Source organism: Chenopodium quinoa, unplaced genomic scaffold, assembly GCF_001683475.1.
Source record: "Chenopodium quinoa cultivar QQ74 unplaced genomic scaffold, ASM168347v1, whole genome shotgun sequence".
In the NCBI taxonomy this organism is placed as follows: Eukaryota; Viridiplantae; Streptophyta; class Magnoliopsida; order Caryophyllales; family Amaranthaceae; genus Chenopodium; species Chenopodium quinoa.
Genome location: NW_018742345.1, coordinates 8,251,605 through 8,279,045, shown reverse-complemented (window position 1 = coordinate 8,279,045; position 27,441 = coordinate 8,251,605). Strand labels below are relative to the sequence as shown.

The following is a 27,441-nucleotide window of genomic DNA, read 5'->3' as shown; positions in this document are numbered from 1 at the left end:
ATTCAGTTCCTTCTACCAGTAGTTAATATTTTTCTTCTTGTCACATGATTCAGTTCCTTCTACCAGTAGTTAATATTTTACATTGACCGTCAATGGAAGATGTAATAGGCTTATATTCAGGAGAATGGATATATGATGACGATGTTCTACTGATCACGAACGACATGAAGTTTTGGACATTAAAAATCATTGATACAAAATTTATACATGAAATTGGCGACGCATACACCCATTATCACTGAACCAACGGCTGCTGCCATTGCTTATGGCCTTAACAGAAAGACTAATGACATAAAGAATGCTTGTGTTGGTATTTTATTTTGATGGATGTACACTTTTGATGTCTCTTTAGTCATTATTGAGAATGCAATATTCAAAGTCAAATCAGTAACTGGAAACACCCGTCAATTAGGAGGAGACTCACAAGTCACAACAGAATGATTAAATACTTTTTTTTTTTTTTTACTAAGATTTAGTGAAAGCATCAAAGTATTAAATTGAACATAAGGTTCATAAACATTAGAATTTTCATTCATAATAAATATATTGGCTTAACATACATGATATGATTACATTATCTCATGTATTACATTCATCAAAGAAGTGTACGTACCAGATACCATAATAAATATACCTAAGCATACAATTCCCAAAATGAAGATACGCTCCAGTAATCTTACATATCTATTGGTATTACTTGAAATTTTTTGGTAACATACACATGGAGTTATAAGGGAAGCCGTAGCACCTAGTAATGCTCCGGTAAGTGCCATTAGATGTCCAAAGAATGGAAGAGCTAGGGCTACAATAACTTGTGTACCAACCAAACACACTCTTACGATAATCGCCGAGTGACTGAGTAGTAGAGGTTTCAAGCGGTGGGTACCGGTTGCTCCCCTTTATTCGCCAATGTTTGTTGGCTATCAACTCATAAGATACCGACTGTTCTTATCCCAAGTAGTCCAGTCGGTTGGTTGACACGGATGGTTACTGCGAACACTTGTTTGACCTGATTAGTCAGTTAAGTGAGAGGTATCCTTGTCCGTGAAACAGCTACGTGGTTGTGTTGTTTAGACAGTCGTATAGGTGCCGCATAATGATTTTATAGAACAATGTTCCACCCAAAAGGGAGCTGCTCTCTGCAACGAATTTCATCCGGATGGATGCCGTCGGACGCCTGCTATAACGTTGGGACAGGTCGAATTGAATTTTTATATTTTGATCAGTTGGCTTGACGCCTGGTCTGATCATTTTAGCCATGAGCCTTTGATAGTTCTTGGTGAACTGTATTATGGGAGAGTAGCCGGTTGAGTGAAACAAGCGACGTGCCCCTCTTAAGTAAGAATAAAAATTAAACATGGAGAGTAGCCGATTGTTTGTCAGTAGGCATGCCCCTCTTAGGGAAAAATGAAAACTAAATATGGAGAGTAGCCGACTGTTTGTTAGTAGGCGTGCCCCTCTTAGTACAAAATTGAATGAAACAACAAACTTTTATTAAGTAGCCCTTGACTATTTACATCATTCAAAAGAAATATTTCTTAAGATTATGTACATTCCAAGTTCGAGGCAACGGTTGGCCGTCTGGTGTTTCCAGACGGTAGGTACCGTCCCTGACCTCTTCATAGATTCGGTAGGGTCCTTCCCAGTTGGGAGTTAGTTTGCCAGACTCATTAGCCCTACCAACTGCTTCCATTTTTCTAAGTACAAAGTCCCCCACTTTGAGTGGACGCCTGTGTACTTTTTTGTTGTATGATCTAGTCATTCTCAGGCGGTAAATTTCATGGCGCAAGACAGCATTGCCCCTCCTTTCAGGGAGTGAGTCTAATGCCAGGCGCATGGCTTCCCAGTTTGCCTCTTCGTCATATAGCATTACTCGAAGAGTCGGCTCGTAGTGTTCTATTGGAAGAACAGCTTCCGCACCATAAGTTAGGAGGAATGGAGTTTCTCCAGTCGCCCCTTTTTCAGTCGTCCTAATGGCCCAGAGAACATGTGGTAATTCATCCGCCCATAGGCCGCCTGCTCGTTCAATCTTTTTCTTGAGACCGTCTGAGATGATTTTATTAAGGGCTTCTACCTGGCCGTTTGTTTGTGGACGGCCGACAGATGCAAAGTAGTGTGCAATTCCTTGGTCACCCAACCAGCTTTTGAGAGCAGGCGTCTCAAATTGGGGACCATTATCAAAAACCATAGACATGGGAACCCCGAACCGAGTGATGACATTTTTCCAAATGAATGAAATTACATCCTTCGTCTTGATTCCCTTTACAGCCTCCGCCTCTACCCATTTAGTGAAGTAGTCGACTGCAACAAGTATGTACCTCCTTCCGCCTGTAGCAGGCGTATATGGACCCAGAATATCCATGCCCCACTTAGCAAACGGTAGTGGGCTATGAATGGTAGTGAGGTCAGTAGCCGGACGGTGAATTAGTTTGCCAAACCTTTGGCACTTGTCACATTTTTTCACCATCTCCATTGCATCTGCTTCTAAAGTAGGCCAAAAGTAGCCCTGTCGCCTTGCCCGTTGAGCAAGCGTCCTACCGCCTATATGGGAAGCACAGTAACCAGAGTGAAGATCGTCTAGTATCTCTCGCCCCTTTTCTGGAGTAACACACTTCAAGAAGGGTTGAAGGTACCCCCTTTTGTGAAGTTCTCCCTTTATCATTTCAAAACTGGTTGCTCGTTTTTTCAGTGCTGCCGCCTGTTGATGATCATCCGGCAGGGTTTCGTTTGTCAGATATGCCCTGATTGGATCCATCCAGGTTGAGCTTCTGTCTAGGATTCCAATAGGGTCTTCCTCGATGCTTCTCTTCTCCATTACTTCCCAAAAAACAGTTCGAGGAGTATCACAAGAAGCGGATGATGCTAATTTTGAAAGTGCATCCGCCTGGTTGTTTTCTGATCTCGGCACTTGAGTCAGACGAAAATCTTCAAGGGATCCGACTGCCTGTCGTACTGCCTGTAAATACTTGATCATGGCCGGATGGGTTGCTTCATATTCACCATTATACTGACTCACTATCAATTGTGAATCGGAACAGGCGTCTATTTTTCGTGCCCCTGCAGCCTTGCACATGCGGATTCCGGCTAGTAAAGCTTCATATTCTGCCTCATTGTTTGAGGCCTGAAAACTGAAGCGTAGAGCATACTCGTACCTGTCGCCCTCTGGCGACTGACATATGACGCCTGCCCCAAAACCATTTGAAGTAGAGCTTCCATCCACATATACCTTCCAGACTTGGTCTGGATCTCGAGAATCAGGGGGGCGAGTCATCTCAACAATAAAGTCAGCAAAGGCTTGCCCTTTCACTGCTTTCCTAGGCTCGAAAGTAACTTCGAGGCTCTGAATTTCTATGGCCCATTTGATCATCCGGCCTGACGACTCCTTGGTGGTCAGTGGCTGCTTGATAGGTTGATCTGTATACACGACGACTGCATGTGCCACAAAGTAGGGCTTCAATTTTTTAACAGCCATGAAGAGTGCAAGACCAAATTTCTCCACTAAGGGATACCTCAACTCGGCATTTTTCAATACATGACTTACAAAGTAGACCGGGAGCTGACAACCGTCTCTTTCAGCAAGAAGAACAACGCTTAACGCATGATCAGAGACGGCCAGGTACATGTAGAGTACTTCTTTGGGCAAAGGGCTGACCAGCCTTGGTAAGGAATGCAAGTGAACTTTCAATTTCTGGAAGGCCACCTCAGCATCCGGCCCCCATTCAAACCTTGCCTTCTTCTTAATGGCCTGGAAGAAGTATAAGCATTTGTCGCCTGATCGGCTTAGAAATCTTCCCAAGGCCGCCAGACAACCTGTTCACTTCTGAACCTCTCGGACGGTACGAGGCGACTGCATATCGATGACCGCCTGCACCTTCTCAGGGTTCGCCTCTATTCCTCTCTGATTGATAAGGAATCCGAGAAATTTCCCAGACTCAACTCCAAATACACATTTCTTGGGATTGAGCATGACATGGTGCCGCCTGAGTGTGGCGAAAGTTTCTCGGAGGTTCGACAGATGATCTTTCTGAAGCCTAGACTTGACAATCATATCATCAATGTATGCCTCGACGTTTCTCCCTAGTTGATCAAAGAATACAGTGTTTATCATTCGCTGGAAGGTGGTCGGGGCATTCTTAAGAACGAACGGCATAACCGTGTAACAGTATAACCCTTGATCAGTGACGAAGGGCGTCTTCTCCTGATCTTTCTTCCATAAGGGAATTTGATGGAAACCAGAGTAGGCGTCCATAAAGCTCATCAAAGCATGGCCGGCTGTTGAGTCGACCAGGTTATCAATTTTAGGCAGAGGGTAACTTTCTTTGGGGCATGCCTTGTTTAAGTCTGTGTAGTCTACACACATTCACAAGGTGCCATTCGGCTTTTTAACAAGCACCACATTTGCAACCCAGTTTGGGAAGTAACATTGCCGAATGAACCCTGCATCAAGTAATTTTTTAACTTCGGCGGCTGCCGCCTGACTTCTTTCTTCGCCATGGTTCCGCTTCTTCTGCCTTACCGGCTTCTTTTTCGGATCCACGGCCAGTTTATGTACCGCCAGATCAGGGCTGATGCCTGGCATTTCATGGACTTGGAATGCAAAGATGTCCTTGTATTCTTTCAATAGTTTGTGAAAGTCGTCACCCAGGACCCTTAGAGCAGTCGTCCCAACTTTTACTGTTCTGTCAGGACGCGAGTCATCTAAGATCAGGTCCGTATGCTCACCAGCTGGCTGAGGGCGGAATTCATCCGACCGCTCCTCTGCCAATGATTGCTATTTTCTGTCATTTCTTGCGGCCCCCGTCTGGGATGCCTTTCTCTTCTTGCCGCCTACTTCTTGAACAGGTGCACTCTCCTTGACATTGTCAAGGTCTATTTTTCCACCACTCGACCCAGCGGCCATAACAGTGGGCTTGAAATCCGAGAGATAACACTCTCGGGCCATCCTCTGATCTCCCCTTAGGGACCCGACTGTTCCATTATCCCTCTCAAACTTGAGCAACATAAGAGATGGGATTATAACAGCCTTGGAATTATTCAGGTTTGGTCGTCCCAGAATCATGTTGTAGGCCGAGAGTTCTTCTACTACCAGGAACCGGACTACCATGTGTCGTCCTTCCCCTTTTTCACCCAGGCGGATGGGTAAATCCACTCGTCCCACTGGGTGGACGACTCCTCCTCCAAACCCTACTAAAGGGTGGGATGCCGGATGTATGCAATCAGTCTGATATTTTAGTTTCGACAGACATTTGCTACTGATGAGATCTGAGGAGCTTCCGGTATCTATGAGGATTCGGCCAACTCTCTGGTTGGCCACTTTACATTCAATAACGATAGGGTCGTTATGCGGCCCTCTTACTCCTCCTAGATCTTCTTTAGTGATGACAATATCAGGAAATGAATATTTGGAGGGTCGTTCTTGGTGAACGGAATTTACATATAGCCGTCTGATATTGTCTTTGTTGCCCCTAATAGTGGGGCCGCCTCCTGAGAAGCCGCCTGCAATGGTGTAGACGACTGCATCATCTGTATCGGAGCTGTCGGCCTGTTGATTCTTTTTGGCCGACTGCTTTTTCGAGGAAGTGTTCCCCGTAGATTTCTTGACATAAGTGTCAAGATCACCTTGCTCAGCCAGGCAGTCCAGATACCGCATGAAACTGATGCATTCATTGGTGTGATGACCAACATCTTCATGATAATCACAGAATTTTTCTTGGTTCCGGTTGTTTGCAGAACCCTTCATGGGGACCGGCTTCTCAATTGAGATCCGTCCCTTGATTTCCTTTAGGATAAATTGGCTATCCTTGTTAAACGCATACTTTGGGGAGTATGGTTTGAATTCTTTTTCTTCTTCTGGGCCGGCTGTTTAGAGGAATCAGCCGCCCAGACCTCTTTTCTCTTCTCATCTTTGTTTGATGACTGTTTCTGTCGTCCTTCTCTTTTGTCGAACCTTTTCCCGTCTGACTGTTTTACCGTACTACAAAGATCAGTCGCCTGTATATAGGCTTCCGCTTCAATCAAGGCCTCTTGAAGAGCCGCCACCCTCTTTCGGACCAAATAAAATTTGAAGGTCGACCCGTCTTTGAGACCTCTGTAAATGTCAGTATAGGCTACTTCATTCGGTAACCCTTGAATCTATATTCTCATCAGGTTAAACCGCCTGATGTAAGAACGAAGCCCCTCCTTCTCGCCCTGCTGAATCATTCCTAAATCAAGGATCGTCTTCTTCGCAGGGATGTTCAAGGCGAAGTTGGAGGTGAATAAGTAAGCAAGCGTCATGAAGTTATTTACACAACCAGTCGGCAGGTTGCCGAACCATTGTTGTGCGATTCCTTTGAGAGTCGCTGGGAAACACTTGCACCAAGTGGGATCATCCAACCCTTGAAGGTACATCAGGTTGGTGAATGCCATCAGATGGTCTTCTGGGTTAGTAGTGCCGTCATAGGCGCCTACTAATTCATTTTTCACTTTGGCCGACTGAGCGGCTTCAGTAATTTCCTTGGAGAAGGCCGACGGCTGTTCGCCAAGTCTAAGCAACCGTAGCTGCCAGTCCATAGGTTGGACATTTTTTGCTGCATGCCCACCAAACGGAGGTGGCTGCAAAAAATACTGTTGTTGCGGTACAAACGGTAAGTTTGGTACCGCCTGGTCGCTATGAAAGCCGGAATGACGGGAGGTGCCGCCTGACTGACTCTCATGATACAACTGAGTGTGCCTCATCGAGGTATTGCGCAGACTGTCTTGGAAGTTTGAAGTAGAGGCCAACTCTGACAATCGGTCACTCTTCTTGTGCTCTAGCAGTAGCCGAGCATCTGTGTATGTTTTCCTCGACCCGTCCGCCTGAATATGACGAACAGGTTTCCTCTTTCCTGGAGTAGGAAAACGGTATTTTGTGAAATCAAGGGCAGGCGGCTCCCACTTCCTAGATTTAGGATGAGGGGTCGCCTCTCGCCCTTGAACTGGCTTCCTCTTCCGTGAAGTGGAGGGTTTCTTAGCCGACTGCTCCTTGTCCAGAGCAGGCAGCTTCTTGTTGATCAACTCTTGAATTTCTCCCTTGAAGTCCCTCATGAAGGTCATGAGTTCCTTCCTTGTGATGGGAGCAGACCCATCAGTCGGCTGCTGCCGAACAGGCGGTGCGCCTGCTGGCTCACTTCCAGTTTGAAGATGTTCCCGTTCCTTCCTTTCGGTATGACGGGTACGTCGGGCCCTTAGGGTCCCGTCTGAAGCTGTGTCAGCTTCAACTTCAAATTCATTCTCAGTATCGTGGTCCGACTGAACTAGAGGGTCGTCCAGGGGCCGGTACAAACGTGGATGCCATCTCAGAAGTACTCTCCCCACAGACGGCGCCAAAATGTTTCGGGGTTTTCTGATGTCCTGCGGGAGAGTTACAATTCCGAGACTGGAACCGGACGCCTGTACCTGCAAAACAAACGGATGCTCCGGATGATTGGAGATCCGCTTCCGACGGTCAAGTTAGTACTTGATTAAGGAGTAATTAATGCGGAAATTATAGTGATTGGGTCTCTCTAGGTGAGAGTGTTTAATGTGTGTAATCTGCGTCTTCCCCCTTAATGAAGATTAAGGGAGGTATTTATAACCTCGGGAAACGCGCCAATCCTAGGTTTAGGTTAACCTTGGGCTGATTGGGCTTCCCTCGGAAGTTGGGCCTAGGTGGCCGACTTCTCCATTAGGCATGGAGTATGCCACGTGTCATGACATAATAGGTACAGGGTGGACGAATGAGCGTGTGCCACGTGGCAAGCCCTGAGAGGTCCAACTGGGGGACACTTGGCAGGACCTGATTGGCCCACGTGGCGCATTCCGATTGGTGGGAGCAAAATCCCCTAATCACAAGTAGTTAAGTTTGGTTAATTCACACTTCTTTGATGTTTTATTTATTTATTTATTGATTGATTTTAATGAAAAGTGCATTAAAATCTAGACACTAAATTATAGATATTCCCTCTGTTATTATCGTGTACAATAACAAGAATTTTTTGTCCAAGTTTTCAAAGTTTAATCTAAAATTTTGCCAAAAAAAAAAAAAAAAAAAAGGGGGGGGGGATAGAGAGAGTATTATAGTATAATATTTTATAAAAATATGATTGGAATTGACCTTGTTATTTAGGAAATAATTGGAACTTAGTTAACAAGCTTAGTTAACACATTATCAATTTATCATCATCTATACTTCATGAGTTCATGGAAGTAAATTACTTTTACTTAGTTATGAACGCACGTACTCACTATTTCTTCTTGTCACATGATTCAGTTCCTTGACTTCCTTCTAGTTAATATTTTACATTGACAGTCAATGGAAGATGTAAATAGGCTTATAGTCAGGAGAATGGATATATGATGACGATGTTCTACTGATCACGAACGACATGAAGCTTTGGACATTAAAAATCATTGCTACAAAATTTATACATGAAATTGGCGACATATACACCCATTATCAATGAACCAACGGCTGATGCCATTGCTTATGGCCTTAACAGAAAGACTAATGACACAAAGAATATAATGCATGTGTTGGTATTTTATTTTGATGGATGTACATTTTTGATGTCTCTTTAGTAGATATGAACCAATTTGATTTCTTTGTTCCTACCTTATTCCCCTAAGTTCGTTTCTTGTCTTAAACATTTCAAGAATGCTTACTTCTTGCTTTTTCTTCAACTTCCCCCTCAACATGTAATCATCATTGTTCACGTTTTATTGAACCAAAAAAAGATGATGAATAAACTTAGAGCACATGGGAATTAAGAATAAGAAGTAGGAATAAAAGAAAAGGAAATAGGGTAGATAAGAATCTACGAATATGTGGAAGTTAGTGCAACACGTACACACACAACTAAAGGTTGTAGAATAATGCTGCATTCGAAGATATATGATGTGGATGCTTGAATGTTAATTGGCAAAAAGATAGGTTAGTTTCCTCTTGAAGTTAGATATGTGAGGTACAGACAGTCTGGGAACTTACTTGTCTTGTTCTATCAAAGTTTATTCCGTTGTTCTTTTCGCAACTTAGGAACTTCATGTTTAATTTGACAGCACCCATAGTTCTATTATGAGACCTCTAATACTCTTAGGAAAGTGAGTATTTCTTTTACAACACAAGACCTAAGTGTGACACATTAACACTAAGTGCACATACTTCAATTTTAACATGCATTTATAGGAATCCCAACTTGACATAACTTAAGGGAAAAATACTTTATACTCATGCTATGTATCATCACATCTTGTTCCATTAAGCAATATACAAGAGCAAGTATGACAAGTCGAGACAAAACCATAAGAGAATCAATTCACAAATTCACATATTGCATTCGTCATATAAATTTATCAATTGAACTCATATATATTGTCATAGTGTGAATAGGAACTCATACATTATTTTGCTTCAGAATATTTATTTACAGCTACAAATTAATTAGATTTATCTACTCTCAATTTGAGTAGATTCAGCCTTGTCGATTTCGCATACTACACCACCATTTAAAACAGTGGCAGCATCATTAAAGACGTCTACTACATCTTCGATACTCTTTTCATCTTGAATTCTTGTTAAACATTTCAGAACTTCTTCCATAGAAGGCCTTGTTTCACTGGTTGCTTGAAGACATTGGAAAATAAGATCAGCCACAGCAATTACTTCCTCGGTCACCTTAGAATTCTTCTTGACCCCGAGCTTAGGATCAATAAATTCGCTCCAAGCACGCTTTAGGATCTTGTTGATAGCCCAACTCGACAAATTAATTTCTTGTCGACTTCTGTTTCTGTCGACTGCAGGCTTCGCTGATATAAGTTCAGCCAAAACAACTCCAAAACTGTAAACATCGCTTTTATTTGTTAACTGGTAGCATTGCTGATACTCTGGATCAAGGTAACCTGGGCTTCCTTGTGGCATTGTTGATACATGGGACGCATCCAAGGGGAACAGACGCGACAGGCCAAAATCTGCTACCTTCACAGAGTAATTATTATCAAGCAGGATGTTCTTTGTTTTGACATCACGGTGTATAATATCAGAGGAATGAAGATATACTAAAGCACTTGCGGTTTCTATTGCAATTCTTAGCCTAATAGGCCACGGAAGGGATCTTGCTTTTTCTTGCTGTCCGTGCAGATGGTCTGCAACTGTGCCATTTGGGACGTATTCATAAACAAGCATGAGCTCAGGGCTTCTACGAGTAGTACATCCATAGAGTTTGACAAGATGTTTGTGATCCAAGCGAGTAAGGATTTCAAGCTCGTTCATGAATTGGGCTACTTGTTTGTTCTGCTTCTGATAGAACAGTTTAATTGCCACTTCTCGCCCATTTTTCAATACTCCTACTCATCCATAAATGTTAAAACATATATATCAGCTAGTAATCTGCTTCAACATTTAGATCTGAAAACTTATCAAACATTTTACTGTCAAATTTGCGACATATCAATAATCAATTGATTAAGTTGTGCAATTATACCATCAATGTTATGTAATAGTATTGCTCTCTTTAGAAGATAATGAAAATGATAAATGCTAAATAAATTCATAATTCCTTACCATGGTATACAGTGCCAAATCCACCTTTGCCAAGTTCTTTAGAAGGATCAAAGTTATTTGTGGCTTGAAGAAGCTCGTTATATGTAAACAGCTGAGCTCCAAAGTATGAACTTTGTTCTTCATCAGGTGCTATTGATAACTGAGAAGTTTTCAGGGAGGGAAAGAATGACGATGAATGGTAATGTTGTTTGCCTCGTACAAACACAAACAATGTAATCACGACAAGGAGAAAACCAGAAGCTACTCCTATTCCTGCAAGAAATACATATATATGTTTATGAAATTTTTTTATAAGGGTCAAATAATGACTTTCCCTTGTAAATGAAATTGTTACCTATTCCAACCTTAGCTTCTAGGCTCAAGCCTTTACCTGCAGTGTACAAGCATCTCAAGTTCAGAAAACAAAACAACTTACAAAACATTCATTATTTTGTAATTGACTAGCGCGGCCCAACTATTTGATATGAGAAAGAATGTATATGATCCATGATGGAAAAGAATCAAGATTCTTCTAAAACTAACTAAATTAGTAGCTAGGATAAAAGCAAAGAAGACAGCAATAAGTCATGATTTACTTCTATATAAAGAACGAAAATCAACTGAAATAGTGATTCCTTCCTTTCATTACAGACCACCAGCTGTTTTTTTAAATTTTAGAATCATATATGATTATTACGAACAAATAAAAAAAAAAAGGAAATTAAGTATGCTTGAAGGGGAGATATAAACCATACTTGGTGTTTGATCAGTCGATTGAGGACAGACCGTGGGATACAATCCACTACTGCAAAAGCAAGTTGACTGACTTAAAGTCATATTGTACACACAAGCTCCACCTGAAAGAGTACAATCTTGGCATTGACCTTGATCAATAACCCATCTGACCTCAAAACCGGTCTTTAAAACATCACCAACTCCTGATGAATGATGAGAAATCAAATCGTTTAATGCATCTTTATCAGCAGGTACATATAGCTTCACACCACATATTTGTCCAAGCTGATGCTCCCAACTATCAGTGATCACAAAGAAAGAAAGGCGATTTGGGTACCTTTGCTCACAAGAAAAGGTAAAGGGTGCTCCCTCAAGAGGTTTTAACTTTGGACAATCATAATACAAAGAAACATTTCTAACACTGGAAGTGTAGTTGAAAAGGGCCAAATCCAAGGTAGTGTTGTGCAACTCTTTTAATCCAGGGCATTCACTACGCGAAAATTCTTCATGAACTATCCTCAAGGTACTAGTGTTATAATTGATGTCAATCACATTGTACACCCGAGACATGATGTTAATTTTAAAAGTATTACCATCACAAGAAAGGTTGAAATTCGGATGGCCACAATTTTCAGGGCGTCCATTTCCCCAAAAAGGGTAAGCAATTTTAAGGTGTGATGTTCCACAAGTACTGCTTGAGTTAGACATGCACATTTCATATCTCGAGTCATGATAATCTCCTGAGTAGACATTATTGTACAAGGTTATGAAGATTACAAGGAACAATGATAGAGGAGATCGAAGAAGATATGGATACATTTGGAAATTGATTTTTATGTTGTAGCTAGTAGCCGGCACGCAAGGATGTGGTAGCTGGTAGGAGAGTAAAAAGTCAAATTATGGTATAAGAGAGTTGATGATGATGATGAATAGGATGTGCTAGCTAATCAGGATTCAAAACGAAACCAATATATAATATTTATATTTATAATTAATATGATAAAATTCATTACAGTAAGCATATTGCAGCCAAGTCTAGAGTGGTTTCAAGTTTGAGAAATAAATAATGGCATATTATGACATAACCTGAGATGCAAATTATGTCAAAATCGGTAATTGGTTAATGGTCATCTTTTAAAATTTTTAAATACAAAAAATTACTAAAACATTGCTTGTATGACCAAAGAGCTAAATGTTGATTATTGTTGAAACCCCTGTTTGGATTATGACAAAGATCGTAGTTCAGAAAGAACTATGCAGAATGACCTGAAAGGGAGATGGAACTCATAAAAGCAAGTTGATTGACCGGAAGTCATGTCATATACACAACATACATACACCAGACCTGTAACAATCGTGGTACTGACCATGTTCAATCACCCATTTGACTTTAAAACCTGTCTTTGAAACATTGCCAACTTTCGATGCTCGATAAGAAACCAAGTCTGTATACAAGCTTCTAAATACAGTCAAATAAGCTTAATGCAACACACCTCTAATCTCCAAGATCATGCTCCCAACATATCTAATAAGGCAATTTGGATAACTTCTTATTACAATGAAAGCTAAAAGCACGAAGATGTTTTAACTCCGGTCAGCCGTGATTAACCCTTCCTTAAAAGGTGATTTCTACATTACCATTGCTGAAGTGAAGAAATGACAGACGAGAAAGCTATTCATGTTCCTGTTTCTGAGTGAATTAGATGTTTAAACATTTATAGCAGATAAAAAGAAGCATTCAGATCCTTGAATAAAGTTATTTCTAGTCATGTAGTTAAACTTCTGATTGAAACTCATCTTACAACTTTGTAGTCATAATTGTCTTAAGCATCAAACAAACTCTAGTTGAAGTTACAATTAGCTAGTATACCGTATATAATTCTATACAATCATATCTTTTGATTGGTACTAAACACTTTTTTCTTTCTCCTGCTTTGAATAAGTACCATAAATTTATTACTCCAGTGAAAATTTGTAACAAAGAATTGAAGATCAAACACTAGCATTAACTTTATACCGCGTAACCAAACTATCCTCCCTTGGTGGTGAAATGGGCGACATATCACCCTTCAACATTATAACATCATCATCAGGAATGTCTACAACTTCCGCCCTGTCCAATTCACTTTCTTTTTGATTTTGTATGTTTAGTAATACTTTCAGCACTTCATTCATTGACGGCCTCATTTCTTTCGTACCCTGCAAGCACTGAAATGCCAGTTCTGCTACAGCAGTTATTTCCTTCTTAGCTCGAGTATCAGACTGAAACCCAAGAGAAGGATCAACAAATTCATGCAAGGAATTTTGGATCTTAGCAACTGCCATATTAGACAAGTTAATCTCATTTCTCCTCCTTGTGATGTCAACAGCAGGTAAAGAAGATATAAGCTCAGCTAACATGACTCCGAAACTATAAACATCACTTTTCTCGGTCAGCTGGTAACACTGATGATATTCAGGGTCTACATAGCCAGGGGTCCCCTGAGGAGCTGTCGATACATGAGTAACATCCAAGGGGAAAAGCCGGGAGAGCCCAAAATCCGCTACCTTGACAGAGAAATTACCGTCAAGAAGGACGTTTTGAGTCTTGACATCACGGTGCACAATGTCAGAATCATGCAGGTATACCAATGCACTTGCTGTTTCAGTGGCGATGCTTAGCCTTCTTTCCCATGACAGTAGCCCCTTTACGCTTTGTTTCCCATGTAGATGATCTGCGACAGTACCATTTGGAACATACTCATACACAAGAAGCAGTTCCCTACTCTGACGAGAAGTGCAACCAAAGAGATTGACCAGGTTTTTGTGGCGAAGATTTGCAAGAATTTCAACCTCATTTAGGAACTGCTCAGCTCTTTTGCTATTGTTTTCGTACAGGCGTTTGATAGCCACTTCACGTCCATCCCGAAGCTTGCCTATCAGAATAGAAGGAAGTTTGTTAGACACTAAAGCAATAAAATGAGGTCATGTTCTCTTCACCTGATTTTTATCGAACAGAAATCTTCTAATTGATCAGAACAGATCGAAATCAATTACAAAAAGTAAAACAGATTTTTGCTTATTGAAATCAACTTTTTACTGATAATCTGATAGAAAAAGTCACCATAAACTACATATACCATACCATAGTACACCGTGCCAAATCCGCCCTCTCCAAGTTCCTTTAAGGGATTAAAGTACTCTGTGGCTTCTTCGAGTTCCCTGTAATTGAAAACATGGACTCCGAATACAGTGCTTCCGTTTAGTATATGTAAACTTGATGCAGCTGATGAACGACTATATGACTTATTGAGAGTCAGCAAATTAGCAGAGGAATTCTTCTTCTGATGTCGGCGATATAAAAATAAGCACACAGTGCTGCTCAGAAGTACAAATCCTAAAATTCCTGCAACTGTGAAACCGATTTTTTCTTTAAATCATAATCTAACAATCCGGTGTTGCAAAACAAAAATTGGTAGGCAATAGATTACCTAAGCCGATTGTAGACTTGTTAGACACTATCGAACTTGACTCTTTTGGACGTGACTCTTGTAGGCCAGAGTCCATCGGACCAGCACCTAAGGGCAATGCAAATATAGTGAGTTTGTATAAGAGTAATTAATAATGTAATTATATAATCTAGAATAACTTTTCTCTTTGTCATATATTAATCGCTAACTAAATTTGAAGCCAGTAACTAGGAATGTAGACTATGAATTCCAGAGTGTCTAACAAACATGTACAATATTTGTACCTGCAGAACAGTCAGTTGCATGAATGATTATAGACATTCTTAGCACAATAGTCTACAGCTAGTCTGCTATGTAAACTTATGCAACATAGGTCAGCAAAAAATATATGCATCTCTACTCCTTGGCTAAACACTGGCATCCAACGAACAAAATCACCTCAACTATTGACATACAAAGACATCATCGTAAGATGAACCAATGAAATTCACCATACTACATACAATCTTTCTCTTCATTCTAACACGAAATCTAAAACAGAGTATATATGAGGAAGATACCATCACGGCAATTTTTGGGATGGGTTTTATCCTTGCAAAAACACACAGATTTATCATCAACCAAACCACATCGACCGCCACTAGTTTCACACACACTGCAATCATTTAGAGTCCAATTCAATGTAAATCCTTGACTCAAAATTTGCCTGTAGTTCATCTTCCAATAACTACTTGCACCATAACCATTACCCGAGTCCACATCCATATCCAAATCCACTGGTACTGCAACCGTGGACTCACATAAACCTAACGAATAGTTTTGCTGAATCAAATCCTCGAAATGAAAATCAGCAAAAGACTTGTAAGTTGCATTTTTATTGTCTGCACCCGCTTTACAGCTTATAGGATAGTACACATAGTATGTTGTAGGAATATTTGAGCAATTGTAGAACAGGAAAAAATCAGCAGAATTTGTGGTGAAACTAAATGGTGTATGTTCAAGGGTTAAATTATTTGAGGGAGTCGGGCAAGTAACAGAACCGTCATAGACAACATCATTTACCAGATGAAAAGTGTGGTTGCGATAATTAACATGGGTTATAACATAATCATTATCTGAAACTCTAAGGATCGGAGTTGTATTGTTTTTGCAGGATATGTTAAAGCTTGGATGCCCACAATATGATGGTTGTTTGATTGGAATCCAAAATGGATAACTTATACTTGAAAGGTTGCCACAACTTTGAGGGGCACATAGTGTATAACTTTGATCTGAGCACCGGGTTTTGATGATTAATGAGGCAAAAATGGTAATGAAAATGTAGGATGACATTGTGTTCAAGAGGATTTAGGTTGCATTTGGGGTGATAAGAAGATAAAATACAGATGATTGAAAGAAATGAGAGGAAATTTTTTTGAAAAAGTGTAAGTTTAAAAGAAGTGGTAAATTAATAAAATGTGTTGACAATTGACATACAAGAAATAGTCCATGGTCTTATACTCCACTAATCACCAACACTTAAAAAGTGGATGTTGACATACAGGCTGCTGTAAGTCCTCTATAGTACCTTAACTGTTAGGTGCAATATTCTAATTATTCCATGGTTATGATAGAAAGTTATGATTAGAGTCCCTCGATTGATTTTATATTCTATCAGGTTTATTGTGGTTTGTTTCTGAACAATTTTCATTAAAAATGCTAAAACTGAAATTATTTCCTTACATGCGTTGGAGTGAAAAATAATCTCTCACATTCCATGAACTTAGAATCGATGAGATTTGTCGTGCACATGAAAACCAAAAGTTAAATAAAATACTTTATTGTTTTATAGATGCATCACTTTGACTTTTTACTTAGTTTTAACCATATATATATATCATTGACTAAATAATAATGCAGTAACATTATACCAATAACAAGTAAAATGATGACAATTGTCTTTGTATAGTAAAAAACACTGGTTCAAGTTAGAATATAAAGCATGTAAAAAGTCAAAATAATGCATATATTAAAAACACGGATGTAGTATACAAAAGCAACATCAAAACGGCCTCCATGATATTAATATATTGAAAATATTAATCATTATTACCAACAATTAGTCTCAAGAGTCGGTCCATTGCTCCCCCAATAACATAAGTTAAGAATGGCATGATGTGAAGCATCAACACTAGTCCAAATCTAGTGCAGAATCAAACCAATAGTAGTTTTAGCTCAGTGCTTACACCATCATTTACTTATATTTTTAGCCAAATTGTCAAATTAAAAATAACCAAATTGTCAAAAAATACACAACCAAATTGTCAAAAACAAGAGATTACTTGAGAACCCATGCTTTTCAATTTGGTGTTGAAGAAGGTTTGTTTATATGAAGTGCTATGCAAGCATGTATAAGTGGTGGGGCAAGTGTTGCATATACAAAGAATGGAGCTGCTTATCTTTTATAATTATTGTAGATATTCAAAGACTTCCTGTCGTTGAACCGAAAGTGTGAATGGCGCAACGCTTTACGACTTGGCTGTTCAACATAGAATGTATGGCAAGTAATTTGTCTAATGGAAGGTTTCTATGGTTGCTACTACATACTTACGTAATAAGTTACTTCACGATTCACTTATCCAATATAGATTGTGAGTCGTGCAAATTTAAACAAAGGGTATTCTAGACGTCGGATTTACTAGATATAATCATTCAAGGATATTTAAATGATACACAAAACAAATTAGATAAATTTTAGAAAAAAAAATTATGTAAATAACTCGAAATCACAAATTCTTATACTTCTTATGCGGTAGGCCATTATTAACTACTAATCGTAACAAGTTACCGGACCCGTTACAGTAAGTCACCTGCAATTTGACAATAGTCTATTAGTCCAAAAAAACCCTTGTAAAAAAAATCAAGGGCAGCAACTATCCCATCACCGGCAACCAACCCCCTTCCTAGTCCTATCTCTGAAGCCGCCCCACTTCCTAACCCCACCTCGAAAACCGCAATGTCCCTAGCTAACCCCTACCTCAAATTCAATTAAAACTTTTGTAATAGTTTATTTAGCATTTAGTGACACTATATCATCATCTATAATTATCAATGATTTTTGTAAATAATACAGAGTAACATTATAAATTTAAAATTGAAAAAAAAACAACCTTATACGAGTAATTAACTAGGTTAATTCTCGTGTCATGCACGTTAATAATTAACTTTATAACAAAAATTGTAAAGAATGATTTTAATTTAACAATAATTTACCAAAAAGAATATTTGTAACAAAATAACAGTCTTTAATTAAGGATATCATATCATATTATATATAACTAATATATAAAGCTAAACTTTTAGACAGACGACGAGACAGTGACACTTGGCGTTCTAACTTTTCGCCAAGTGTCGCCACATGTAGGATAGAGTTATACATAATTCGATTTGTAGAATAAAAAGTTTGTTTAGAATTCTATTTTCAATCAAATTTAGATAGAATTTTAAGATAAAATTGTTAATTTAGAGTTTTATTTTCGATAAAGTACCAATATTTACAAATTGAATTATAATTTTATTCAAAAAATAAATAGATTATAACTCTCATAAATTATCACATAATTTTATTTTTTGTATCATAATATTTTTTTGGAGCGAAGGAATTAGTTCAAAATTTACCACATCTATTATTTATAATATATTCTAATCAATTAAAATAATAATACTTCAAAATCTAATATAATTTTATTATTGTGTGTAAACCTACCCGTCAATCGGGTCGGATCACGAGTCATTTCGGACAGGATCATTATTTCAGGTTGCGGGTCAAGAAATGTTTTCACCAATTTTATTATTTTTAGTCATTACATGCCTACTACATAATTTAAATTGTCACAAAATTAAAACACATAATTTCCTAACTAAATTTTTATTAATGATATGTTTTAAAATTTGACATATAGATTAAATATTAATCTTAAAATTCAATAAACAACCCGGGCATCGCACGGGCACAAAACTAGTTGATGGTTAAAGTTGTGTCTCGACAAATGTGCAAATCCAACTACTCCCTCCGTCCCCTTTTGATAGTCCCTTATGGGCATTTTTCACGGGAATTAATAAACACAAATAAGAGTAGTTAAAGTGTATTGAAAAAATAAATTGACATTGGGTATGAAAAAAAAAGTAGAGAGAGAAAGTAATAAAAATAAATGGCAAAACAAAATTTACATGAAAAAGTTAAATTTGCATAAATATTGTTGCAAATTGGAGGGAATTTTGGTAAAATTTAATACTAATAGTTGTTGAAAAAAGCAAATGTGGTGAACATTTTGGGACTAAAATTTGTCCGTAAGGGACTATCAAAAGGGGACAGAGGGAGTATAACATATAAAAAAGGAGGAGTATTATATAATAAAATAATTTTGTTTGGTTGTTCTTATTAACGTTATGCATAATTTTAAGATCTATACAAAGTATGTTACCAAAATATTTTTTTTATTTTTAATTAAAATAAATTTTAAGTTAGCGGAAAAAATTTGATAATATTATAATAATCTTGGATAATGATATACGAAGTATTGCAATACCTTAATTCTAATCGATGTTACTATATTTGGAATTTAAAGATTCCTAGTATATAAAATATATATATATTAAAAAACGATAATAAAAAAAATTATTTGAGTATGATTGGATTAAATGTATTGTAAAAATGGAAATAAGTATTATTGTAGGTTGAAAATTGGAAGTCATTCAAATTTGGAAAAAAAATAAAGAAAGAAAAAAAAAGGTGGGAAATTTTTTAATGACATCGTCACAAGTGTCACTTTAGGTTTGCTTTTAGTATATGTTAATTGATTGATTGATTGATATTGTAAGAAACTATTTATAAAGAATTGAATGTTGTAAGTTGCTATCTGTTTCAGACTTAGGTCATGTTCACTTCACCTTAAAATTAATTTCACTTCAGTTAAAATAAGTTCAGTTCAGTAAAACTAATTTTAGTTGAGTAAAAATAATTGCACTTTAGTAAAATTAATTTCAGTTCAGTAAAAATAATTCCAATTCAGTAAAATTAATTTCAGTTCAGTAAAATTCAGTAATTTTAAAGATGAAATATAATACAAATTCAGTAAAAATAATTTCAGTTTAGAAAAATAATTTCAGTTTAGTAAAAATAATTTAAATTCAGCAAAATAATTTCATTTCAGTAAAAATAATTTCAATGCAACAAAAATAAGGTGAAGCGGACGGGGCTTTAATAATAACATGGAAGGGAAATTAAGGGTTATGAGGGGGCTGTTGGGAAACTTGGCAAGAATTGGGTGGAAATGACATAGTTCATTAAATGCCTCTTATTCAATGTAAGAACCAACATAGGGTAGTTTATTAAAACATTTATTGTTAATAATTAGTTTCTTATAATAATTTTTAGGAAAATGTTATACATAGCCCTATATAAGCATTAAATTTACACTTGAAAATCGTAAAAAGTTAAGAAATCATAAAAAATATAAACATTAATTACACTGATTTACACGTGTTTTTGTCATGTATTTCTAATTTTATACAATTTTCAAGAGTGTATTTAATGCTTATATATAGCCCTTAGGGCTACATATAACATTACCCTAATTTTTAAACGTAGTTTTCATAACATCTACTGAATGTATAATGTAGATTTTCAACAAAAAAAAAAATCCCAATTATCAATTATATTACTCCCTCCGTCCCTTATTGCCAATTTTAAGTCCCTAAACAATAGTTTCATTTGCTTTTTTCAAGTACTATTAATATCAATTTTTTTTTATCAAAATTCCCTCCAATTAGTAAAAATATTTGTGCAAATTTAGTAAAAATGTACTTTTATTACTTGCCCTCTCTATTATTTTGCATACCAAATGTAAATTTATCTTTCAAGTGTTCTTTTATTACTTTTTATTTATGTTTATTAATTCCCGTGAAAATTGTCCATAAGAGACTATCATTAAGGGACATAGGGACGGAGTATATAAACTAATAGTAATTTACAAAATAAAATACTCCATCCTTCCCTAAATTACATTACATTCCTATTTCTAAATTTACACGAGAATTAAGGAACTTGGATCAAACTTAAAACCCATGATTAGAAAGTATGTTACAAGACATTTATTGTTGTCTTTGAATAAAACAAAATAAAATTATGTTAAATGCCTACACATATCATCAATTCTTTTGAAAAGAAAAATTAAAGGATCAATCACATTAGTTTATGAAAAATAAAATGACCAATCAAACTCATTTATTGTGGTGTACATGGATTGTAATTATTCACATGGACCAATTAAATTATGGTTTCCATGCAACCAATAATTGCCAAACGAAAAGTAATTAAAGTAATGCCACATCACACTAATTTAGCGATAATTTGGGGACATTTTGGGGAATAAATTTAGATAATAAAAATAATTTGGTAAAACTTCATATACTAAAAAAGAAAGTAGAAATCTAATTTTGAAACCCCAAAAAGGAAAGTAGGAATGTAATTTAGGTACGGAGGGAATACTTTGTATATATAGGATTCGGTTTGTATTGAGATAGGAATGTATATTGTGATATGATGTTATGTTAATAATATCATATGAGATATTATGAGAATAATATTATATGAGATATTATTATGAAAAGATGTATATGATATATTGTGATAAATTTAGGAGAATTAAGATATTTATTAGGGATATTAGGGTTTGTTATTCATATGTTTCTATATTATAGTGTGGTCCAAGAAAATGAATGAGAAAATAAAATAGAGAAATACAATAAAATATAGTATAGAGAAATATTTTTCCCTAATATTTAACCTGGTGTCAAGAGCCTAGGGAGATTTTAACATGGCATCAAGAGCATAGAGAAATCCTGGGATGAAAAAGTCCGTGTGGGATAATAAGAGAACCTTAAATACGAGAGTTCATGTGGAGGAGAGAAAGGAAAAAAAAAACTGAAAGTTCGTGTGAGAGGAGAGGATGAAAAATAAGAGAGTTTGTATAGTATGAGATGATGAGATAAGCCTTAAACACGAGAGATCGTGTGAGAGGTGAAGGAAAAGTAAATATTACCTCGCTCCGATTTTTTTAGTTGCAACTTTGGGATATTATTTGAGAGATATAAAATATTCCAAAGTTGTAACTAAAGAAAATCTGGAGGTAGTATAACGAGTTCGAAAAAATGGCATTCTTGTTGTATTATTATTAATACACTTGATTTTAGGTCCGGGCAATGCCCCGGATTATTATATGAAACTTACTGAACATTAATATACATTGTAATTTATGATTTAATTTTCTTTGAATATAATATGTGTTTTTTTAAAGTAATTAAACCAAGTGGTTTATAGTTACATATATATTTCTTTTTCATATTTATAACATGTTTGATAATTAACTTATATGGCTAAATAGTCAATTTTGTTGTAAGTGGTTTGGGGTTCAAATCCTCTTATCAGCAGGTTGAGATGTTGGGTAGGTGACGTGGCGCCATCAAGTGTTTGTGAACTGACGTGACATCATAAATTGTTAGTAAAGTGACGTGGCGCATGGACATTTTTATAAACGTCTTTTAATATATTAGTATAGATAGATTTGATGGGTTCGGAAAGAATGACCTTCTCATCAAGAAAGAGAATATAATAAATTTCAAACACGTGATTTGGTGTAAGAGGAGTGATCAATTGTGCACATTATTCATTAATTGTGTTAAATGCAAAATTATTGTGAGAGTTTACAATTTAATTTTTTTTTATAATAAGAAATCGAATTTTTTGTGACTATGTTGAGTTTATGTTCAAAAAAAAAAAAGTTCAAAAAAAAATTTGTGATTTTTGGTGGATCGCTTGATGATTACAAATTGCAGTTTGATGACAACAAGATGCTGATTTTATATTATTGTCCATGTTGGACATTCGAGATCTATACCTCCTGACTTAAAAAATGGTATTGAGACAGGATTGTATATTGTGATATGATATTAATCATATGAGATATTATTGGAAACTCCGTAATAGATTTAGAAGTATTAAGATGATATTTAGGAATATTAGGATTTATCAATCTTATGTCTACATATATTGTAATGTGGCTGAAGAAAATGAATGTGACAATACAATAGAGAAATAAAATGAGAAAATATAGTACAGAGAAATATTTTTCCCCAATATTTAACAGTTTGTCATCTTTATTAACACACTGCTTTATTAATGATTTAGGATATTTGTTCCTTCTAATTCATATGGAAACTTCCATGTAACGTCTTAAATCATGCTTGATCAATTAGTTAATCATGTTGTAAAAGGTCAGGAAGTTGATGATGCATTTCTTAGCTACATAATTAGAGTAGTCAACAACAACAAAAAAAAAATAGGCAACTTGAAGGTGTTTAATTAAATATTATAATTTTTTTGTTAACATTGGATTAATATCATAAGAGTGAAATGTACGTCGGTGCACTACTCCTGAATTTACCATTCCATCATCACTCTTGCTGAACAATCAATATCATATAAAAAACTCCATCTAATTTGTCTAAAATTATATTGAATTATACAAAGCATAATTTATTAGAATAATAATAATAATAATTTTTTTAAAAAAAAAAATCGTATCTCTTGGCATGTGGTCGATCACCAACTTTGATGAATTGACTAGTATAATGGTAGGTGTGTGAAAACTATGAACTACTGAACTAATACATACATTCATATAATAATGAGAACTAACTTGTATTATTCTTATAATATATATATATATATATATATATATATATATATGTATGTATGTATGTATGTATGTTCGCATTGACTAAGTTGAACTGATTGGAGCTGAATTGAACTGAAGTGATTGGAGATGAACTGAACTGATTAGAGCTGAAATGAACTGAACTGAAATGAGCTGAAATGAATTTTTAATGAGAGAGAGAAATTAGGAGCTGAACTGAACTAAATTGATCGGAGCTATACTAAACTGAATGGAACTAAAATTAAGTAAATGTGAGCAGGCATGTAGTAGCTCATCGTACAAAAAATTAAATAAATAAATTTGGAGTAATTCTTATTATAATAATGAAAATCCTATCTCCGCAAAAATTTAGAAGAAGTAGTGTATATTGTGTGCGGCTGGCTACACCATGTGACCACTTGTAAAAAAACAAAGTAACCCCTATAAAACTAACCCGATAATTCCTATAATACTGACCAAGTAACCCCTAAATAACCCCTATAAAATTGACGAAGTACTCCTGTAAAATTGAATGATTAATATAATCCATATACTGACGATTAATATCGACGAAGTACCCTTGTAGAAGCAATATGACTATTCTAGACCCATTCCGTTAAATTTATTTCTATTATGTTATGTCTTACAATTTTTTGTTTGAATGTAGTGAGTTGTTTTATGGTAGCTAAGATTGATTAGTGATAACTGACTTTTGTAATTTTTTTTTTTTTAGAGAGCCTCAAGGGTAATTGTTCTCAGATCTCTTGAAATCGGGAGGGAGCTCTAACCATTTGACCTATTCCTTACTCTCTAAGTTTAATATTATATATGTACTTATAATATTGGTGAACTACTACTGTGAAACAGGTTCTTAAATGAATGATCATGCAAGGTAAACAACCAAGATGATTAAGTTAAAGATCAAATCTCGTGGCTACAACAAATTGTTGGATCCTCTATCTTACAAATATGCAAAATTTAGTGATATGTGCGGATGACTTGCCACATTGCAAGATTTTCTCTAGGATGGTAGATTTTATAAATGATACATATATTTGACTTAATTTCTTATACTTCCTCTAATCCAGAAATTTTGTACCAATTTACATGATCCTCTTCAACCACACATTGTAATTTATACAGAGAGAAATTGTTATTTAGGGTCTTGTTAGATTTGTGTCGGCATTTACTGTCATAATATACTATTAGTTATAGGGACATTTTCAATTGTTGATTCTATGCTTTACCCCTAATAACAAAGGTAAATTTTGGATTATATGGAAAACCTCTACCAATGAAGATGGGTATCTCAATTCTTATTTAAAATTTTCATGATGTAATTTAAGCTATTAATCATAAAATATACTTCCTTTTTTTCCTGAATGGTACTTATTATTAATTTTTAAAATTTTCTATGATTAGTTTGGTTATGTTGTCAACTATTAGAGCTCTTAACAACTAGCTAGAACAATGAATAAATAAACTACTTGGCATATAACACAAAAAGCAATAATATGGATGATGCTTACCTGATGGAGCATATGCCTCAATTTTATGAGTTCTATTGCAACTTGGACCATTGGCACCTTCCTTACAGAAACAAACAGGCTGCTTTAATGTTCGATTGTATCCACATCTTCCCTTGTCCTTTGTACATTCGTTACATAATCCATCATCAATTAACCATTTTACTTCAAATCCTTTTTGCAATAGCTGATCAATATTCGATGCACCATTTGCAATCTTTACTGCTTCAGTCTTCAGAACCGGAATAAATATCTCAAAACTACAGTTACTCCTGAGTTCTTTCTCTGATTGTGAGCTGGCGACTGCTAGATAGCCAATGTCGCTCTCAGATGATGCCAAATATGAATTCTTAATTGAGCAATGAAAGCCATAGGGCGGATCTGGATTTGACTTAGGAGGCATGCAACCATAGAAGAGGGTGGCATTCTGAGAATTCGGAGTGAGGCTGAAGAGTTTCGAGTCTAAGGTAGTGTTGGTCAACAAGTTTTTGTTATCAGGACAGGGGCCTCTTAACAGCGGTGGCTTTGCAAGGGTGAACACCTTATCAACATAGTTGATGTCGAGGATTTTGTAAGCCTGATTATCAATATTGATTGTTAAATTATTGTTGTCACAGTCTAGCTTGAAGGTCGGATGACCGCAGTAATCTGGCAGTTTCCCATCCCAGAAAGGATATTTCAGTTGGAACCCACATGATGATTTGCCAGGAGGGCAACTGTCGTATCTTTCATCGGCTGATGCCGATGATATCAGGAAGATGACGACGAAGAAGAAGATGACAGAAAGTGCAAAGTTCTGATACATTTAACAATAATTCTGCAAGACTGCAGAGATGTTTTGTGGTTCAGGTAATGAAGTTGAAGGGGAAGAGTTGTTTAGATCAAAATATATGACCAATTCTAGTACTTAATAATGGTAATCATGATGTTATGATGATTATTGTATTGTTTTTAATTCTCCTACTTGTACTGCCTGCAATATATTAAACAATAATCTAGTCGTGTAGCAGTAATTTAAAATTACACTGCTAACTTAGCTTGATATGATACTTGGAATAATAGTCAATAAGTCTATGTTTGATAAATTTAATAATTGATCAATACATGAAATTAAATATATAAAATGAAGAAGAAAATAACAAATAGGAGGAAAATAAATAATGTTCAAGGAGTAGACTTTGGTGATATCACAATCAAGATGAATGCTATGCATGTACTCTAGCTGTATGAGATCAGATTCCTATGAATATGACAGCAATTATGTCTCTTCTTTAAGAATTGTACAACCTTTTGTTTTCATGAAAAAAATGATATTGTAAAATAAATAAAGATAAAATTCGTCGGGAAGCATTGGACCAAGACAACCTGGTTCTAACTTCTTATGGACTTTTGTTTAAAATTTCAGTTCAATTTAGTTAAGCGAGGAATTCTTGGTCTCAAGTAGGTAGAGACTAATGTGGTCTCTAGTAAGGTCATTCTCGTAATTTAAAAAAAAATACCTTATCTGTATGTACCAACAATATATATAGACAATACCATCCTGAGTAGTATCAAAATACCTTCCTATAACTCGTTGGTATCATCATAATACTGAGGTCGGTATCATAAAATAACAAGTATTGTTGATGGTATAAGTAGCTTTATAGTTGGTGTCCCAATTAAGATTTTGTTGGTATCTAGCAGCGTTCGATTGGTATCAGAGTCATACGGTTAAAAGCTAAATTAAAGCATTAATAATTAAGTAAAACCGGAGAACACTAAGCCCTCTACTGAATGTAAGAAACCTGATTTTAAACATTATTATCATATTCTTGAAAATACTAATAATTTTGGCCCAGTCCTTAATTATATAGTAGATCAAATTGGCGAATTAAGATCGGAAGTTGATAACATACATGCTCGTTGTATTAATATCGAAAATAAGATATCAATAACCACAATAGATATTAATAAAAAAAAAGTAAGCGATCTAAACGAGCAGATTCAACAAGTTCAACTTGCTTTAACAAACAAAGTTAGGCATCAATTTGGAAAAGAAGCATCACCTAATAAAGATAAAATCGTCCCATATAAATATAAATATCCTTTTCAAAACCTAGATAAAATAAAAAGTTTACTGTAACACTCCCTAAAAGACCTACTAGTAACCAAGAAAAGAATAAAGAAACTAAACATGAGCCCTCATCTTCAGGAGAAAACAATAAATGAATTACAAGTTCTATTCGACAAAGAAGAAGACCCTAATAAGCCGAACGAAATCATGAATTTAATTTCTAAAAAAGGGATTGCTTCTGATAATGAAATAGAGGGAAATAATTATGCTACTTTAGAGGAAGGTTTATATCAACAAATGGGATTAATGAAATTAAATGATCTAGACTTTCTACCCATAGAAGTTGTTCAACGAAAGATCGAAAATAAACTAGGTAAAAGAGTAATGAATAATAATGATGTTGGTGAGG

The 27,441-nt window shown here is 36.1% G+C and overlaps 3 protein-coding genes across 3 annotated transcripts; all 3 read right to left on the bottom strand.

Moving 5' to 3' along the window:
• Positions 1–9,347: 9,347 nt before the first annotated feature.
• Positions 9,348–12,120, bottom strand: LOC110694772 (LEAF RUST 10 DISEASE-RESISTANCE LOCUS RECEPTOR-LIKE PROTEIN KINASE-like 1.3). Its single transcript, XM_021871946.1, has 4 exons — positions 11,290–12,120; positions 10,890–10,925; positions 10,556–10,807; positions 9,348–10,338 (listed from the first exon to the last, which is right to left on the bottom strand). The coding sequence occupies exons 1-4, from the start codon at positions 12,086–12,088 to the stop codon at positions 9,443–9,445; spliced, it is 1,983 nt and encodes a 660-aa protein (XP_021727638.1). The 5' UTR covers positions 12,089–12,120; the 3' UTR covers positions 9,348–9,442.
• An 890-nt stretch (positions 12,121–13,010) lies between these two features.
• On the bottom strand, positions 13,011–25,973 carry LOC110694749 (LEAF RUST 10 DISEASE-RESISTANCE LOCUS RECEPTOR-LIKE PROTEIN KINASE-like 1.2). Its single transcript, XM_021871927.1, has 4 exons — positions 24,983–25,973; positions 14,740–14,826; positions 14,394–14,660; positions 13,011–14,184 (listed from the first exon to the last, which is right to left on the bottom strand). Exons 1-4 carry the CDS (start codon positions 25,782–25,784, stop codon positions 13,262–13,264), a joined length of 2,079 nt encoding a protein of 692 aa, XP_021727619.1. The 5' UTR covers positions 25,785–25,973; the 3' UTR covers positions 13,011–13,261.
• LOC110694761 (LEAF RUST 10 DISEASE-RESISTANCE LOCUS RECEPTOR-LIKE PROTEIN KINASE-like 1.2) lies at positions 14,876–16,217 on the bottom strand. The gene has a single exon (XM_021871936.1). It carries the CDS (start codon positions 16,048–16,050, stop codon positions 15,250–15,252), a length of 801 nt encoding a protein of 266 aa, XP_021727628.1. The 5' UTR covers positions 16,051–16,217; the 3' UTR covers positions 14,876–15,249.
• Positions 25,974–27,441: the final 1,468 nt, after the last annotated feature.